The sequence below is a fragment of the Pelobates fuscus genome, chromosome 12 (assembly GCF_036172605.1).
Source record: "Pelobates fuscus isolate aPelFus1 chromosome 12, aPelFus1.pri, whole genome shotgun sequence".
NCBI classification, from domain to species: domain Eukaryota; kingdom Metazoa; phylum Chordata; class Amphibia; order Anura; family Pelobatidae; genus Pelobates; species Pelobates fuscus.
In genome coordinates, this window is record NC_086328.1 from 100,880,525 (window position 1) to 100,899,616 (window position 19,092).

Consider the following 19,092-nt stretch of genomic DNA (forward strand, 5'->3'; position numbering starts at 1 on the left):
TAGCTGTCCATCATAAAGTTCAACACAAAGTATTTTGACATTTTTAGAACATATGCTTTGATAACAGTGTATCAGTTACGGTTATACACCAATGGCCACTAAAACTGCTGATAAGATGGGCTGTATTACAGTGTATGTCATTTACAAAAAAAAAGCACAATTTATGATGCAGGGATCAATGTAAACCTGGTTTACAAGTTCAAATATATACAAAATTATGGGTTTGAAGATCATCCTTTGGTGTAATTACAAGGATCAGTAAGTATTAAGATCTTACTGATGGCTTCCATTGAGCAGCAACCATATAAATACCTAGGCATCCCAACCATATGCACTTGCTGAAGTTTCTCTGAGTCCCCTGTCTCTGAACAAACATGGGGACAATGGGTCCAATCCTGTGGACCTTCTCTGTTCTAACTCTGACCATTCCAATTGAATCACAATCAAGAGGTAAGTGATACTGCCATGTTTGATAGTTGAATCATAGGCATAAAATTTGGACCCTAGAAGGGGACGTGGTCACACATCATTCATTTGCTTACCTTGGTCAAATACTGGGTCTGTTCAATATATTTTGTCTATCCTGTCTTTTCACTGATTCTATTATTTTGTTTTAATTCACTATTCCGCTAGTAACTGATCTGTCTGTCATAAATGGCCAGCTTTATAATGAAAGTTGTCAAAATAAGTAAGTATAACAAAATTAAAAAGGGGATTTGTTTTGTTTGTTGTTGAGATGTCGCTACAATAGATATGAAACTCACTATTTGCAAAACCTCAACTTGTTTGTTAATATAGATTGATAACTTTGGATGGATGTGGTAGTTCATCAGCTGTGTTTTTTTCTTTTCTTTGCTGAACGAACATGCACCATAACCGCCAAAGTTAAATGTACTTGTTATGGTGCTATGCTTATTTGGATGCCATCCTTTGGTTTATTTTGATAGCATTTTGGAGAGGTTTAACAAACCTTGGTGTCTCTCTGTTATCAAAAGCCTGGCCTCTCTGGCTGCAGAGGGGCCAGGCTTAAGATGTTGGGAAGAGCAACTAAAACAGTTTGTCAAAATACAGGGTAACAGAAATCAAATACTCATGGAACTATAACCACTGCAGTGTGTTGCAAACGTTTATTCATCTCCAGTCCTTTGTTAGATCCCTTCTTTAGAAAGATGTGGAACTATACTTTATTACGTGTAGGTAGTTTACTTAGGAGGTCTGCAGATAATCCTTCCATATCATTAAGAAAGTGAACATTCTTTAACAGCATTCCAAAAGTGAAATTTTAAAGTATGCATTAAAGTTTTCTTGGAATACCTTGAACTACTGCATAGGCTTAAAGGGACACTCCAGTCCCCGAAAGCACTGAAGATTGCTGATATGCTTTATGTTTTAAGATTGTGACCATGTTTTTTTAAATTTTGCAAAAAGTGTGGATTTCAATAGAAATTGGCACGTTTTTAAATTAATCTTGTTACACCCCCTGACTTTCAAGCAGACAATAGGTCCAGTACTTCCTGGTAGTTTAGCTCACTGAAGCTAAACATAAGAGGAAGGCAATTGCTCAGATCACCAGAATTGTAAATACTTGTTTTTGAGATGCATTTAGAAGTCTGTGATTGGACAGCCACAGAAAGTCTGGGCATGGTTTAAAGGGGAGGGCTTGCATAGGCTTCAGACAAGAGATATGCAGCTTATGCCAGCTGTTTTAGAAATAGCCCCAATGAAAACAATGCATAATAAATGTGTGTATGTTTTCACTGAATGCATATTGACTAAACTGTGATTTTTTTAAAAAGCTCTTTTTGTGTTTGGGCAATGGTGTGTCTTTGTTAATCATTATCTGTGTTTGTTAAGCTATGTAACATATAGACTTACATTTAAAAGTGTATTATCAATATATATTATTGCAGTGTCAACTTAAAACAAATATATTTTTATCAAGGCAAAGAACACACAATGAGTAACCATAGCCTTAAACTGCTTTGAATGGCATGTGGTATGGCCCCTTATTGCACAGGAGTCAGGAAGTAGCTCAGGCTAGGTGGTAGGTAATAGCCCTATTTTTAAACCTATTGTTAATGTTTCCCTTATGTGTAACGTTAGCTTGTCACATTTGCATCAAACAAGGTAACTTTCAACTCACAAGGTAAAGATGTATAATTTGATAATCACATGTGTCTAAAATAATGTTTGTGGCTTAAAAACCCAAATCTTTTATTCAACATATACTTTTACTATTGAAAGATTTGTGTTACCTTAAAAATGTAAAAATGTCTTGATAAAACCAACAATATCTGAAAAACATTTCAACACTTTCATCTTAGGTATGAATCCTCCACACAATGACAAAGTCTGCAGCACATGGGGTAACTTCCACTACAAGACCTTTGATGGAGAAATTTTTCAGTTCCCTGGCAACTGCAACTACCTGTTTGCCTCCAACTGCAGGAATAACTATGAAGATTTCAATATTCAGATAAGACGAAATGAAGGTGCAGAGAATACCACCATTTCATATGTGGTGTTGAAGATCGAGGGGCTTGTCATTGATATGAAGAGAGGAAATGTCTCTGTTGGAGATGAAAAGTAAGTCTAGAATTGAAGGAACCACTGTTGTATTAATGACGTCTCGGGTCCAACTGAATTGCAAAAACAGGCCTCTTCACAGAAATCACCATATTTGTTGAAAGATTTAATTTTTTTGTAAAACCAGGTGGCATATCATAGCAGCACATATAAAACAACATTAAATTTTATTATTTTGTAACTAAAATTATTTTAAAATATGGAGACTCAATGGCATATTTGATCGTGGCCTAATCCATTTCTAGTATATTCAGTCCCACTTAAGTTCAATAATATGTCCCCTTACTAAGACGCATTATACACTCATATATCCCTCTCTTCCCCGGACCTCGTCCCTGCCGTCCTGCAAAGTGCCACTGCTTGTCTTTCTTCCACCTCTGATTGGATGTCCTCCGTTTTTTTGAAACTCAATCTCTCTAAAACTGAACGTGTCTTTTCTCCTACTAATACTGATCCCCCTCTTTCGCTCTCCCTTCAAGTGAGTGGTACCCACATCAGTCCATCCCTGCAAGCCCTGTCTTGGCGTTATACTTGATTCTGGCCTCACATTTGAGCCTCACATCCAGCCTGTTACCAAATCCTGTAGATTCCACCTTATATACATAGTCCGCATTCGCCCCTTTCTATCACAAGATGCTACTAAGGAGCTTGTCCATGCTCTAGTAATCTCTCACATGGATTATTGTAACTCTCTCCTAATTGGTCTTCGCACAAGTCGTTTTGCCCCGCTACAGTCTGTAATGATGCAGCTAGACTAATTTTCCTCTCCTGTCACTCCACTCACACCTCTCCCCTCTGTCAGTCCTTACATTGGCTTCCTGTATCCTATAGGAGTCAATTCAAGGTACTAATCCACACCTATAAAGCACTGACCAATTCTAGCCCCTCCTATATTTCTTCACTGATCCACAGGTATGCCCCTTCTCGGTCTCTCCGCTCTGCCCTGACCTTTTGCTGTCACACTTGCAGGACTTCTCATGGGTGGCTTCTTTTCATTTGGAATAACCTGCCAATGACCATCAAGCTCTCCCCTAGTCTTCAATCATTTAAAAAGTGCCTCAAAACCTCTTTAGGAAAGCTTATGGCCTCCCAGAGTGACCTCTACCATAAATACCTGTCCCTTGCTCTGTCCTAAAGGGCAACACTCTATTCTCTCCTCCAGTTCTGCTTCACTCCACCTTGTTTGATTGCTACCTCCTGTACTGTTGGGTTTTACGTCCTACCTCATATAGACTGTAAGCTCGTTTGAGCAGGGCCCTCTTCAACCTATCGTTTCCTGTAAGTTTTTGTCATTGTCTAATTTATGGTTAAATCTCCCCCAGATAATATTGTAAAGCGCTACGGAATATGTTGGCGCTATATAAATACCAGTTATAATAATAATAATAATAATAATAATAATACACCAATATAATTATGCAGAATTGTCATCACTAGTTAAAAAATGCATGGACATTGATAGATATAGAAAATAAAATTCTGTAGATACTTTATTTTATAAAAGCCTAAATGCTCTTTTCAGAAAAACAGAATTTTCACGGATATAATTAATAGATTTGTGGATCAATTTTTTAATGCAAGTTAATGCCTTTTAATCCATATCCAGATTAATCAATATCAATCTGAATGTATTTGTGTGTTTAAAGAATAAGAATCAATAAGTAAATCTCTGACTAATCGATTTATCCGGAAATGGATTAAAATGCATTCGCCTTGTCCGTACTGGCCAGAACCAATTGCACAAGTCTAATAATTGGTATATATTAGTATGTATTTGAACAGGTTGTTGATCCAAAGAGAAATTTGATCGCCATTTATGGAGTCAAGAAGGATTTTTTCCCCTATTTTGTGGCATAATTATCCATTACTCCAAATTGTGTTTTTGTCTTCTTCATGATAAACAGCATAAAAAGATATGTTTTAAACATTGAACTTCATGCACTGTAGTCTTTTTTCAACATAAGTTACTATGTTAGTATGTTACTATATCAAAGGACCACTACCTTTTGTGTTTTCCAGAGTCACTCTTCCATACAGTCAGTTTGGAGTACAAATACAAAAGAGCAGTGTTTATGTGAAGGTTACTGCTAAACTTGGACTGATCTTTATGTGGAATGAAGATGATGCCCTCATGGTAAGAGGAAATGGGGTTTTGGGTTTTGCCACTTGAGTTCTTTGACACGTGTGTTTTAGCCCAAATGACTTGCTACTGATTAACTCACTAAATCTAGTCTCCAAATAATGAATACATGTCCACTCAATAAGAAACAACGGGGGTTATGTATAGAGCGTGTCTGTTCTAAAATGGGCTGGAGTCACCAAGCAACGTTACTGCCGGTTGCCACAGTAGCTACCTCAATTTTAGCACTCTGGGCCAATTTTCAGAACCCAACATTGTTATACATGGCTTCTAAAGTTTCTCCCATACCTACAAATATTAATAGTTATCTTTTATTTCTAGTTGGTCTTGCCCTCCAAATACAATGGCAGCACATGTGGTTTATGTGGAAATATGAATGGGTTGGTGCAAGATGAATTCATAATTAATGGTGAGTTTTTCATATGTCGACATGTGTCAACAGTACAGCAATATAAGCTAACTAGAGCTATTTGAATTTATAATCAGAATTTCCCTTGAGAGTAAATACAATAGGTTGGTTGTAATTTCAATTGTGATATTTCTTTGTATTTTTGTAGATATTCCACTGACCCCACTGCAATTTGGAAATCTTCAAAAACTGGATGGACCAACAGAAACATGTGTAGATATAACTCCAGCTGCCTCTAAAAAATGCAGTGACCTGGTAAGATGTTAACAATTTGATGCCCATCATCTTTTGGTTCAGTAGTAAACTTTAAAGTCATAATAATTTTCCCTTAATGTTTCGTCAATCATAGAACACTATTTCAGACCGGTTTCAGTCAACAATGTGTCTTGACTGTGTCATCTGATTCATTGGAAGGTAGACAACAAAAGAGTGTAGCAAGAGAATAGCCAAAATGTAATTATAGTAGAGTTGGTGAGTTTCTCCAAATCAGCTATTGTCAAAATTATGCAATTCAGTTTTCGATTCACTTCAGTTTGGTGTTTAGTGAAGAAAGTCATGTGATGCAAAAAAATAATCCATAGCTACTTCATTTTTTAAAAAAAGAGTTAAAATATGCATTTTTTAAAATCACCACAAGTTTTCTGTGGGTGGCCAGGGACCTTCGTTCATTGCTATACTGCTCATTCAACGAGTGGTGCGACAACACCATAGGACTGCAGGATCTATTATTAAAGGGACACTCCAGGCACCCAGACCACTTCTGCCCACTGGAGTGGTCTGGGTGCCAACTCCCACTACCCTTAACCCTGCAAGTGTAATTATTGCAGTTTTTTATAAACTGCAATAATTACCTTGCAGGGTTAACTCCACCTCTAGTGGCTGTCTACTAGACAGCCACTAGAGGGCACTTCCGTGTCTCTAGCACAGATTTTCTGTGCTCACGCATGTGAGGACCTCCAGCATCACTCAATTCCCCATAGGAAAGGAAATTTTTAATGCTTTCCTATGGGGAGCTCTAATGCGCATGCGCATTAGGTCTCCCCGGCCGGCGGGCGGGATCAGTCTCGCCCACCGGCCGACATAATGCAGAGGAGGATTGGCGGGGGAGTAAGAAGCAGCGACGTGGGACATGTCGCTGCCTCTGGTAAGTGACTGAAGGGGTTTTCACCCCTTCAGCAACCGGGGATTGGGAGGTGGGAGGGAGAGGGGACCTGCAGTGCCAGGAAAACGGATTGTTTTCCTGGCACTGGAGTTTCCCTTTAATTCAATGAGATGAAATGGTTATAGTGCATAAAGTGTCCCTTTAAAAAAACAAGCAACATATACTTAACAATAGTAGTTTAACTACTATTAGTAGTACTACTATACTAGTAGTAGTATAGTAGTTAAATAAAATATCTGATTGCTGAACCTTCAGTTGTCATTTAAAGATAGAAAATATATAACACATCTATTTCGCAAAGTAGAAGACAGCAGCAGTGCAGAAAGGAGGGGAGAGGAGTATGGTGGAATAGAGTGCGCAGAGAGGGGTAGGGGAAGATATGTGCTGGCTCAGTCTGCCTAACACTTTTCACGTGGGCAGAGGACCAGGCAGAGAAGAGTGGGCCCATCTTATTGGAATTCAGAGGTGGCCCTCGCTTCCTGTCCAGAGACAGATGTAACGCAGCCGTCTACGGCATTGAAAGCAGGCATTGCGCTATTTCCAGTCATTTCTGAGCGGTGGAGAAGCAGAGTCGGCTGCTCGGCATGCGCCCATGCATAGCAAGATGACAGCCAATCTCCCCCTCAACATAACAAGCACTGGATAAAAACTTACAACAAATGGTGACCTTTGCAAAGATTAATTTGTTTACTAGCAAAATCCTGCCTTTCATTTTTACGGTACACCACTCACCTACTGAGCATTAATTACAAACGTCTTGATAGCACTGGCTTCTAACATGCAATGCAACACTCAATGTTTCAGATGCTAATCGGGGTAGTGCACTGTTGTCTCCAATGTTTATGTTTATGCCTTTAATGGGGTAATATGGTGGATCAGTGCCACTTAATCTTATTGATGTAGGTCCTAACATTTACTCATGTCTTACTTAACCGGGCATGTCTCCTAGCTACACAACTCACTTACGAATGTTTGCTCTTAGCATGTATCCTGTTTATTAGCTGGGCAGACCTGACTAGACGCGTTCCTTTCCTGTTTTCTTTACTATATCATAAAATTGTGCTCTATCCTAACAATGCCATGCAACGTTATATTGCACACTATCAGTATGTGCAGAATCTGTAAACGTTACGCAATTATCCACTATGTCTATTGTGCACTTGTGACAGCTGTTGTGGCCTCGCAAGCTAAACTGTATTTTTTCATGCACAGCAAAGATTTTAAATATACATTTTTTTTAAATAAAATAAAGATAGAATATATAAATAAAAGAAAGGAGGGAGGGATTAGGACTCTCCATTCTGTAGACTAGTAAAGTGATTTAACTTAAATGATAAAATAACTAATTTGAGTATAGTTTATACTAAATAACAAATATGCTATTTCTATTTTTTTTAATTCCGAGTATTCAAAAAAAAACAAGCTGAATTGAAAACAACTAAAATGTTTCAACAATACAAAGATTTGATGAATGAAAGGGTACTAGAGTGGCATTGCCAGAGTGGCCAAAGTCTATAGCACACATAGAATCTCTGCCACTGGAAGGCCGTTCCATGCATCCGCTACCCTCTTAGTAAAGCAATACGTTCTGATAATTTGTTTAAACCTTTACTATGTCCTCTTGTTGTGGTAGTTTTTCATCTTTTAAATATAGTCTCTTCCTTTACTGTGTTCATTCCCTTTATGTATTTAAGTGTTTCTATCATATCCCCATGTCTCGTCTTTCCTCCAAGCTACACATGTTAAGATCCTTAAAACATTCCTGGTAAGTTTTATCCTGCAATCCATGAACCAGTTTAGTAGCCCTTCTCTGCTCACTCTCCAAAGTAACAATATCCTTCTAAAGATACGGTCTCCAGTACTGCGTACAATACTCCAAGTGAGATCTCACCAGTGCTCTGTTCATGACATCAGCACTTTCCTCTTTCTACTACTTATACTTCTCCCTATACAACCAATCATTCTGCTAGCAATTCCTGCACCTCCATTAATCTTTTATATATAGAATAAATGAGTAACCATCAAATCTTGCTCCAACAGCAAGAAACATGCTTTAGAATGCTCACCAGTCCAGCCTTCATTGACTGTAACCGACGCCTTCCAGTGGATCCATATGTGGCCTCTTGCATGTTGGATCTGTGCAGCTGCACAACGTCTTCTGATGCCTCCTGTTTCTGTGACACTCTGGCTGAGTACTCACGTCAGTGCACCCATGCTGGTGGCAGACCCCAAGAATGGAGAAAAAATACTGTTTGTGGTAAATACACTATCTAACAGCTGGTACAGCTGATAACCTATTTATTGGAAGTGAGACAGCAGAATGTTTAACTTTCTTTATTAACTAATGATATTTTATTATTTTGGTAGGCGCGAAATGTCAAATGAATATGGAATATATGGAATGTGGATCACCGTGTACGGACACCTGTTCCAATCCTGACAGGTCACTGGTTTGTGAAGAACATTGTATTGATGGATGCTTCTGTCCTCTAGGTAACCTATCTATTCAAAACTGTAAGAAAATATAATTCTACATAGAACACTTACAGTTTAAGGAAACGAGTTAAGGCAGACATACTGTGCTCTCTTGTTCAATTCTTATGATTAAATGATCATTCTTTATGTTTGATCCACATGTAATGTATCTTTTTCTTAAAGGAACTGTATTGGATGATGTTGATAACAGGGGCTGTGTCCCACAAAGTGAATGCTCTTGTACACATAACAATAACAAGTACGCACCAGGAGAATCATACAGCACCAAATGCACTACCTGGTAAATAGAAAATTCCATTTCTCATAAATTTCCTACTAAATTGTGACATTTACATGATGGCATTTCATTTTATGCCCCATACATCCATATATCCTCTGATATTTTTGTTGTTGATATCACTGGATTCTTTCCATATTAGTACCTGTACAGGAGGTCAGTGGAGCTGCACAGACGTTGACTGTCCTGGACATTGTTCTCTGGAAGGAGGTTCTCACATCAACACCTATGATGGAGGTCACTACACCTTCCATGGAGATTGTAGTTATATATTTACTAAGGTGAGACTTTTCAACTCATAAAAGGTCAAGACCCTGTCTGAGAAGGAAGAAGATCACCATTGATTATTAACTTTGACATGTTTTCTTCTCAGGACTGTGACACAAATACATTCACCCTCCTGGCCGATTTGCGGAGATGTGGTGTCACTGACACAGAGACCTGTCTGAAGAGTATTACCCTCTCTCTGGAAAAAGGAAGTGCTGTGAGTCAAAAGTCACTTTATTAACATTAACAGAACTATAAGATAAGATTGGTGTATTTAATAAGAAAAAAAGTAACATACTATTCATCTCTCTATATCGTTATAGTTTTCTTTATCTTTTTTTAATAGGTTGTCACTGTAAAATCCACTGGTACAGTTCTCCTGAACGGCATGTATGCTCAACTACCACTAACTACAGGTACATTACTACACAATTATTTACAGTAGTAGTATATAAATAAATATAATAAGTGTATATATATATATATATATATATATATATATATATATATATATATATATATATATATATATATATATATAAAAAACAAGGAAGGAAAATGTTGGCAAAATACAAATGAACAAATACATAATTAGCAGTAGTATTGGATATTTATCTTAACTGGAATGTCCCTATTCCATAGTTCTTTTAAGAAGTCTTCTCTTGGTGAACTGCCTGACCATGTGAAATCCTAGCAGGCAATAATTTGCTTTTAAAAAAAATTACAAAGGGCCCTAAAACAGGGTGGTCCAACTTTTGTGTGAAAACCTGTGCCATAATTGGATTACGCTTATTATAACGGAATGTCCATTCCTAGCATGCAGATGAAACAAGGACATCTGCCGGGTTTCAATTCTAGAGGATAGTACGTAACAAATTGTGATAATTAGATTGACCTCTTCATTAACCTATTGACAAGTCATTTCTAGCTTTCAAAGAAACAGACATGATTACATAATTTCTGTATCAAAAACTTCAACGCCTTAGTTCATAGCCTTGTTAAAACACCCTAAGTAACTTGGTTAGTGCTTATATAGTGCTGATTGTATGCTTGGTACAAGTCCATGTACTACTCATTGCTACTTTGTTTCTCATTATCAAATTCCCACATTTTGTTTTTCAGAAAGCATTATTGTGTTCCAGCCATCCTCATTCTTCCTGGTTATTCACAGCATTAATGGCTTACAGATTGAAGTTCAGTTGGTCCCATTCATGCAGATCTTTGTCACACTAGATCATAACTATCTCGGTGCAACATGTGGTAAGTAAATACTCCTACCCATATATATACATGTGAGCAGAGTAAGAGATGCATCTTGAAGACTTCCTAAATGCAACTATCTATAAGCATTTCACAGGGATGCTTAAGGCCTCTTTATACTTTGAGGCATCAAAATCGTTAAAGGAACACTGTAGGGTCAGAAACACAAACATGTATTCAGGACCCTATAGTGGTAAAAACACGGTCTAGCTACCCTGTCCCCACTTGCCCTCCTAAATATAGTAAAATATTACCTTTATTCCTGTCTTCTGGGGTTGGCTCTGCCCTGATCTGCCTCCTTGGCTGACATCATCAGAAGTGACGATCTCAGCCAAACACAATGCTTTGCCATAGGAAAGCATTGGAGTAACTGAGATTGTCAGTTCTAATGATCTCACCCAAGGAGACCCAATCAGCATCTCCTCATAGACATGAAGTGAATTAATGCATCTCTATAATGAAAGTTCAGTGTCTCTATGTAGAGGATGGAGACATTAGAATGTCAGTGCAGCACAGTGTGCAGTGCTGCCTCAGGAGCACCTCTAGTAGCCATCTGAGGAGTGTCCACTGGAGGTGTCCCTAGGCTGTAATGTAAACACTGCATTTTCTCTGAGAAGACAGTGTTTACTGCAAAAAGCCTGAAGGGAATGATTCTACTCACCAAAACAATTACATTACTATAGTTTTCACTTGATTAAAAGAGAGGTCTATCAAGTCTATTAGATAAACCTTACAGGGAAAGGTTAAATGAACTTAACATGTATATCTTGGAGGAAAGACGAGACAGAGGGTATATGTTAGCAACATATAAATACATAACAGAAAATTGTTACAATACTTACCGTAATGCTCTTTTCCTGGCCAATATCCATGTCAGCATTACCTGTGGGTTAGCCCCTCCCTCTCAGCTGATAGGATAGGAATCTAAATTTCAAATGATGGTATATAAGGAATCCATCTCTCCAAAATAAGCCGCCTCGTAACCAAGTCAGTCCAGAAAAAAGGGAGGGTTTGTTGATGCTGACATGGATTGAAAACTGCCTTATCTCCAACAAATTGAGTAAAAGGATGATATGATCAGATGAAAGGGCTTGTAATTCTGAAGCTCTTCTGGCTGAGCTGATGGCTACAAGGAAAATACATTTCAGTGTTAAGAACCCTAAAGATGAAGAATCCATAGACTCAAAGGGTGTGCCTGTCAGACTATGCAAAACTGTAGGCAAGTCCCATGTTGGGATGAAGTTTTTAAATAGATGGTCTAACAATCATTGCTCCTTTGTTAAAACTCCTTTGTTAAAACGTTTAATCGTAGGATAATTGTACTTTAAGAGAACTAATTACAAACATATACCAGCAAAATAAAACATTTAAAAACCTTTAATATCGAATTATAGTAATCCCCTTACCTTTATTAATAATATTTGGGATGTTTAAAACCATCAGTGGCATTTTGTACCAGGAGTGGGGTCTGAACCCACACAGACATTTGTCCATTGGAACATGCACCAGGAGTGGGGTTTGAACCCATGTGGGCACAACCCATTTTAAGGAGATCAATAATATTTGAGATGGTTAAAACCATCAGTGGCATTTAACGACACCATGTATAAGGATCAGGGTTAAAACCAACATTAGAAGCAGCAAATTCACCAAATAAACCATCCATAAGGAATAATTACCTTTAAAAAACCTTTTCAGTGAACTTCCTTAAATGTCACTCTGGCTTTTTAAGGCAGTTTGCACATGCTCAATGCAAATAGGAAGATGCCAATCGGTCATTTTGGATTCTTTAGAAAGAATCACCAAGTCTGGCTGTTATCAAATTGCACTAAAAAGCACCAAAACACATTTTTTTTTAAATGGAAAAGGTATAGAACAGGTCTGCCAGAGGATACTGAAGTCAATAAAGATGAAAATAATTACTTACAAAGCCAAAATGGACTGCAGCGGTTCCTGTGTGTCCAACTTGTCTGGTTACAACTACATGTCTGTTCGTCCACCCACTGTAAAGCGCTGCGGAATTTGTTTGCGCTATATAAATAATAATATAATAATCATAATAATCTTGGTACACCCAACATGCACTTAAAGTAACCAGGCTCCCTTACCACCTTAATCTTTGATTTAAAAGTTGTAGAATTTAGTAAAGTCAAAAACATGAACTTTAACAGGCCCAATAGAACTTGTAGCTTTAACATATTGAGTCATTCATATTTTCTGTGTTTGGTAATATAATGGAAATTAAATATAAAATAACAAGCACTTCTTTTGTTTTTGACAATAGGTCTCTGCGGAAATTTTAACAATATTCGTACAGATGATTATCAATCTCTAAGTGGTGTATTGGAAGGTACTGCTGCTGCATTTGCCAACACATGGAAGAGTCAAGCAGATTGTGATGATATAAAGGACAGCTATGAAGATCCATGTACACTCAGCGTAGCAAATGGTACGGACTCCGGAGGCTTTTAGATCAGTTATCATGCATTGACCTAGGCTCACTTAGAAATGCTACAAGACGGATTGTCATTATACACTACAGTAGTACACGACCATTCACTTGTTACAGAACCAGTTTTCACAATACACGTTTTCCCTAAACCCTTAAGCATGTTAAAATAATTGATTTTATTCATTCCCAAGCTGAGATGTAAAGCAATTACTGCAACATTGCCTTTCCACTAAGACTAAGAAACCAATTTTTTTTTAATTTTTCTGTAAATAGAAACATGCAAATATAGATTACTGCATCTGATTTATTCATACCCTGTTTTACCACATGTGACCACATATTTGTAAATATATTGTGCTGCCATTGAAATATGTTCAACCTATACTGTCTGCCATTTTTTTCTAACAGAGAAGTATGCTCGCTACTGGTGCTCTTTGCTCTCAGACCCCAAAGGACCCTTTTCTACCTGCCATGACACAGTAAACCCAAAGGTCTATGTAAAGGTGGGTGACATCTCCTTTTGCTGTGGCTGAATAATAATTGATAAGGAATGTGAACTTTACTCAACTAAATACTTGGTATTTCAATCATTTCACTTTAGACGGAGCAGGTACTCAATGAGCAGCTGCCTGTGCATATACTACTGGACCCGTCACTCTTGGGCAACAACAACCAGAATGGTGCCTTTCTCTGTGTTGTGTCTAGAGTGGCCTTATACCATTAAGGTTTTTGGCACAGACTGATTATCATCCTTCCATTCTGTGTTTCCTGAGTATTCTAGAAACAACAGTTAGGCTCATTGTTTGGAACACTGATAGAAGCATGATATACACTGCTTAGAGGATGGCCAGTGACCCTCACCAAGTTAATTTTTATTTCAGTGATGTCATCAAGTCAGTTTGGAAGATAAAGTAAAAACCCTTACATAGTTTAAACAAAAAACAAAACAACTATAGCCATTAAAACTGAAATATATGGTTTCCACATTCTCTATATTCATTTTTTTATGATGTTTTCCTTCTTTTTGTTGTTGTAAAACTTTATTGTTCTGTATTTTCTCCACAGAATTGTATTTTTGACAGCTGTAATTATGAGAAGAGTGATGACAGTGTGTGCGCAGCATTTTCATCCTACGTCCGAGCATGTGCTGCTGAGGGGATCATATTGGTTAAGTGGAGAGGTCAAATCTGTGGTGAGTTATAGGGGCATTTCCGTAATTTTCCATAGCACTTACACCATACAGGAAATTGTGCTTCTGGAGTACATGATATATATTACTTATCACAAATCCCTATTTTTACTGTATTAATGTACTTGTTGAGAAATCCTCAGATTTCAGGATTCCTTAATTTATTGTATATGGTTCTTGCTTCCCTTAATACATCTTTATACCCAGTATAATACATCTGCACATGGTACTTCGAGTGTATTCAATGAATTACCTAATTTATTTTTTAACCTTTGAAAAATGTGCTCCTTAACATAGCTACTTTTGTTTCACATAGTTCTAAGTCGCTGATCCACCAGTTTTAAGAGGCATTTATGAAACAATTTAGCTCACAAATTTTAGTAAGCTGACCCATGTTAGCCACTGTTGCAAGCAGAACCTGAATATCTATGTTTCCTTGTAGATAAATATACTCAGAATTGTCCCAAGAACTCTACCTACCAGTACACTGTAAGCTCTTGCCAGAAAACCTGCCGCTCTCTTAGTGAACCTGACCCAACTTGTGCTGTCAAGTACAATCCCCTGGATGGCTGTGGGTGTCCCAATGGAACATTTTTAGATGAAAGTGGAACTTGTGTGTCAGCCAAAGATTGTCCTTGCTTCTACAAGGGATCGGCAATGCCTGCTGGAGAGGTCATCTTTGACAATGGAGCCATGTGGTAAGCAACAGAACAATTTTAAAATTATAAACTTAATAATAAGCAAGATACATTTTTACATGACTTGGCATCCATGGGTGGATCATGGGCAACAGGTATTTGTTGATTTTATTGCTGATATGTTCTTACTAACTAAGTGTATGACTTGTACTACTTCTGCACACTCCCTTCCAGTAGAGGGTTTTCTTCACCCTTTCTTTTGTATCTGGTGCCATAAAAAAGGAAAATGTCTCGGCTGTAATACCATTGATGATGTTGCTGATTTGGTATACATTCCCATTTTCCATAAAGATTTTAGAAAGGCCACTCTGAACAGCAACAGCTCATAGATGTGACAATAACTCCATTACAAAAATCCGATCTCAAGGATCAGCTCTTTGCAAATTGAAAAGAAAAGATTATAATTTGCTGAAAATTATAAGGTTATCACCTATAACTTAAGTTAAGCAAGAGTCTTGCTTAACTCTTCTATAAACAGGGTTCTACACACTATTGTATCTGTATAGATTTTCTCTACCTAGAAAAATGTGCTTTTTACATTTCTGATTATTGTGTTCTATAATAAAAAGTGTTCGTATTATTGGGAAAATGCACTGTCTTTGGGACTAACCATATATATTGTTTGTGACTTTATTACAGCACATGTCAAGGTGGCAGACTGAGCTGTGCTGGGAGTACACCAAGTTTTTATAAAGGTGATTAAAAATGCACAGCAGAGCAACATTCAGAATTGTTCTAGTTAATTTTTAATTGTGTTTCATTTAACCCAGGTATAACTAACAGAACATTTTTTCAGTATTACAAAAATATAATATCTGTAGTCATTTTTTACATTTTTAAGAGGCAAGACAGAGTCAATGACATAAGAAGAAGGATTCACTTTAAAAAATGTTGACATTAAATTGACATTTAAATAGTAAGCATCATAAAGCAAGTTATAATAAATTGCATTCAAAGGGCCAGAGCTCCATTACCGGACAAATTGTAATGGCCCGTGTTGCTCCAACACAGACTGGCCCAGTCTGACTACCGGACTGATCCTTTTATCTCGTCTGCCAGCCTATGCAGACCCAGCACTATTCTAGCGCTGGCCCTCACAAGCAGTTATATCCAGCAGCCGGCAGGGGAGGGAGAGCTCTACTAGGTTCCTCTCGCGAGGCTGGAGCATTGCCATGGTTAATATAGCAATGTTCCAATCTTGCAAGGACGACCTCTTGCTGAGCTGCAAGCTAGAGTTCACTCCACACTAGGACCTGGGTTTCACAAGCAATGGCGCCTCTCCCAGGGCAGAGGTAAGAAGGGAGGGGGAATACTGGTCTTATTTGTTTCTAATACACACCCCTCTCATACACACATTGCTCCCCTCAAACACAGACTGCACTCCTTTCATACACAGCACCCATCACACGCACACACACTGCACCCCTCACACACCTACACACTGCACTCCTCTCTCTCTCACACACACACACACACACACACACTACACACCTCACACATACTGCACCCCTCTCACACAAACACTGCTACCCTCAGACACACACAGCACCCGTCTCACACAACACACACACTGCACCAATCACACACACATACAGCACCCATCACGCACACAAACCTCACATACACTGACCCCTCACACACAACACTCGTCTCACACACAGCACACATCTCACACACACAGCACCCCTCCCGCCACACACACACACACAGTCACACACTGCACCCCTCACACACATTGCACCTCTCACATACAAAGCACACATCACACACACAAACCACACACACAATGTACCCATCACACCTCACACACACACACATACACACACACACACTGCAGCCCTCACACACACTGCACTCCTGACACAGTACCCCTCACACACACTGCACCCTTACACACACATAACACTCTTCACACTTACACATACAGCACCCTTCACACACAGCACCCCTCACACACACACTGACCTTTTGTACTCTGGTATCCCACTTATGGAAACACCAGAGACAAGTTACAAACAAACACAGTGCAAACATGTTAACAAATTTGCTTGCGCTGTGCAGAACAAATACAGAGCCTTTTCTCATGCTAGAGCTCTTCAGCAGAGCTCTATGCATGGTCTGCCCTGAAAGAGTATTGAACAAACATGCTCACTTTGAGAGGGTACACTGCATGGAGACACTGCGTGCTCCCCAAAGATATGCATTGATTCAATGCATCTCTCTGAAGATATGCTGATTGGCTCAGTGTGGCGTTTTGCCGTGCATGCACACTAACCTACCAATGCTTTCCTATAGCAAAGCATGAGATTGGTTGAGATCATCAAGATTGATCATCTCAGTCATGGAGACGGAGAGGGGCTGGTAACCTAAACAGCCACTTCCGAACTATAGTGTCAAGAATATGTTTGCATTCCTGACGATCCATTAAGCTTATAACATTTTAGCTTTATATTGGTAGAGATTTTTAAATCCTTAGCCACTACTGAATGAGAGAAATCCTAATTACATCAAAGCAACACCAAGACAACATGAACTTCTTTCTGTATTACAGAATGCCCGGATAACATGGTATATTTCGATTGTGCCAATGCATCTATGGGAACCAGAGGAGTCGAGTGTCAGAAAACATGTCAGACAATAGACTTGGATTGTGTAAGTAAATCTATGGACAACATACACGTACTGCTTCAATTTCATTAAAGGGACACTATTGGCTTCAGCTCATTGAAGTGGTCTGGCTGCAGTGACCCAGATCCCTTAGCTCTGAATTGTTAATTATTAAAGTTTCTGAGAAACTGCAACAATCACATTGCTCTGCATGAGGACATCCAGCGTCCGTAATATCCTCTAGGAAAGTATTCCTGCTTTCCTATGGGAAGGGCTTAATGTGCTTGCAGCGTTCGCTGAGCATGTTCATTAGTGCCCCAAATCAGGTGATGTCATAGAAGCCGGAGTGCCAACGGAGATTGGTGCTTGAATCAGGTTATATAGTAAGGCCACGTGGGTGGGACTAGAGGGAAGTATAACGCTAGCACTATTGTATCCCTTTAATTATACAGGATGGGACAAAATTCAGAGTAGGGTTTGAGGAGTCAATAACTTTTTTATTAAGGAACCAATTTCAATGATATTACATAAAATGAATGCTTAGCGAATGGATATTTGTTCGACTAGGTACAGAAGATGACTTTTTTTTTTAAATGAGCTCCATTTGCTGCCTTTCAAAGTCAGGTCTTTCGATTTTATTGTTCATAACATGAGTTAAAGGATCACTCTACACCCCGAAAGCAATTCATCTTACTGAATTGCTTTATGGGTAAGGATGATCCTAGTTTAACCCAAGTTTATAAAAGTGCCAATTTATTTGACATATCAGCACTTTTATCAATGGCTAGGAAACACTCTCCTCGCTGTCAATCAAACTGCCAGGGATATTTGCAGCCTACTTACATTAGATCCCCTGAGCTAACAGAAGTGGCAGGCATGCTCTACTTGAGAAATGAGTAGTTTGGATCCCAATCTGAAAACTGTCCTTACGCAAGGGAGACACCTGAGAGGCATGATATTAAAATAAGGGATAGCTCTTTAAGATAATTTATACAAAATATTTCTAGTATTTGCCGGTAAATGTCACTCACACATCTTCTAACGTGTAGTAGATGATCTCAATGTGTATTTCTTATGAGAGTCTGATTTTATACAAACCCTCTTCGAACAATTTATTTTTTCTGTATCTATAGTTCAGCATACAATGTGCCTCTGGCTGTATCTGTCCTGATGGACTGGTGCTCAATAACAATGGCAGCTGTGTGCCTGAAACAGAATGTCCTTGTTTGTACAATGGGGAAGTTTACCATAGTGGACAGAGTATTCAACAAGACTGCAATACATGGTAAGCAACAAGTTAATACACATCCCTTACATTAAACTACAAAAGGTGCAATGTGCAGAATGACCAGTAGATGTCATCATTACACCTACATTTTTACAGATTGTCCCTAAATTAAATATCTAAACAATAACATACATGGAGTAGAATACTTTATTACTCAAAAAAGGGCACAACGTCCTCTGAGAATTGATTTGCTTTGTTTTGTGTGTTTTTTTAAACAAAATAATAATTTAGCTTTAACTCACTCATGGAATAATTAATGTA

The 19,092-nt window shown here is 38.4% G+C and overlaps 1 protein-coding gene across 1 annotated transcript in view; it reads left to right on the plus strand.

Annotated features, from left to right (window-relative positions):
- Window positions 1-374: 374 nt before the first annotated feature.
- The window catches only part of LOC134578532 (mucin-5AC-like), a 56,272-nt gene continuing 37,554 nt past the window's right edge, over window positions 375-19,092 (plus strand). The window contains exons 1-19 of the mRNA XM_063437513.1: window positions 375-450; window positions 2,325-2,586; window positions 4,606-4,720; window positions 5,048-5,135; window positions 5,284-5,390; window positions 8,338-8,554; window positions 8,665-8,790; window positions 8,956-9,073; window positions 9,213-9,351; window positions 9,444-9,554; window positions 9,684-9,753; window positions 10,460-10,597; window positions 12,882-13,046; window positions 13,458-13,552; window positions 14,115-14,241; window positions 14,681-14,936; window positions 15,576-15,631; window positions 17,488-17,588; window positions 18,677-18,828. Of these exons, the coding sequence (XP_063293583.1) occupies window positions 375-450; window positions 2,325-2,586; window positions 4,606-4,720; window positions 5,048-5,135; window positions 5,284-5,390; window positions 8,338-8,554; window positions 8,665-8,790; window positions 8,956-9,073; window positions 9,213-9,351; window positions 9,444-9,554; window positions 9,684-9,753; window positions 10,460-10,597; window positions 12,882-13,046; window positions 13,458-13,552; window positions 14,115-14,241; window positions 14,681-14,936; window positions 15,576-15,631; window positions 17,488-17,588; window positions 18,677-18,828 (2,519 nt within the window). The remainder of the gene's footprint in view (window positions 451-2,324; window positions 2,587-4,605; window positions 4,721-5,047; window positions 5,136-5,283; window positions 5,391-8,337; window positions 8,555-8,664; window positions 8,791-8,955; window positions 9,074-9,212; window positions 9,352-9,443; window positions 9,555-9,683; window positions 9,754-10,459; window positions 10,598-12,881; window positions 13,047-13,457; window positions 13,553-14,114; window positions 14,242-14,680; window positions 14,937-15,575; window positions 15,632-17,487; window positions 17,589-18,676; window positions 18,829-19,092) is intronic.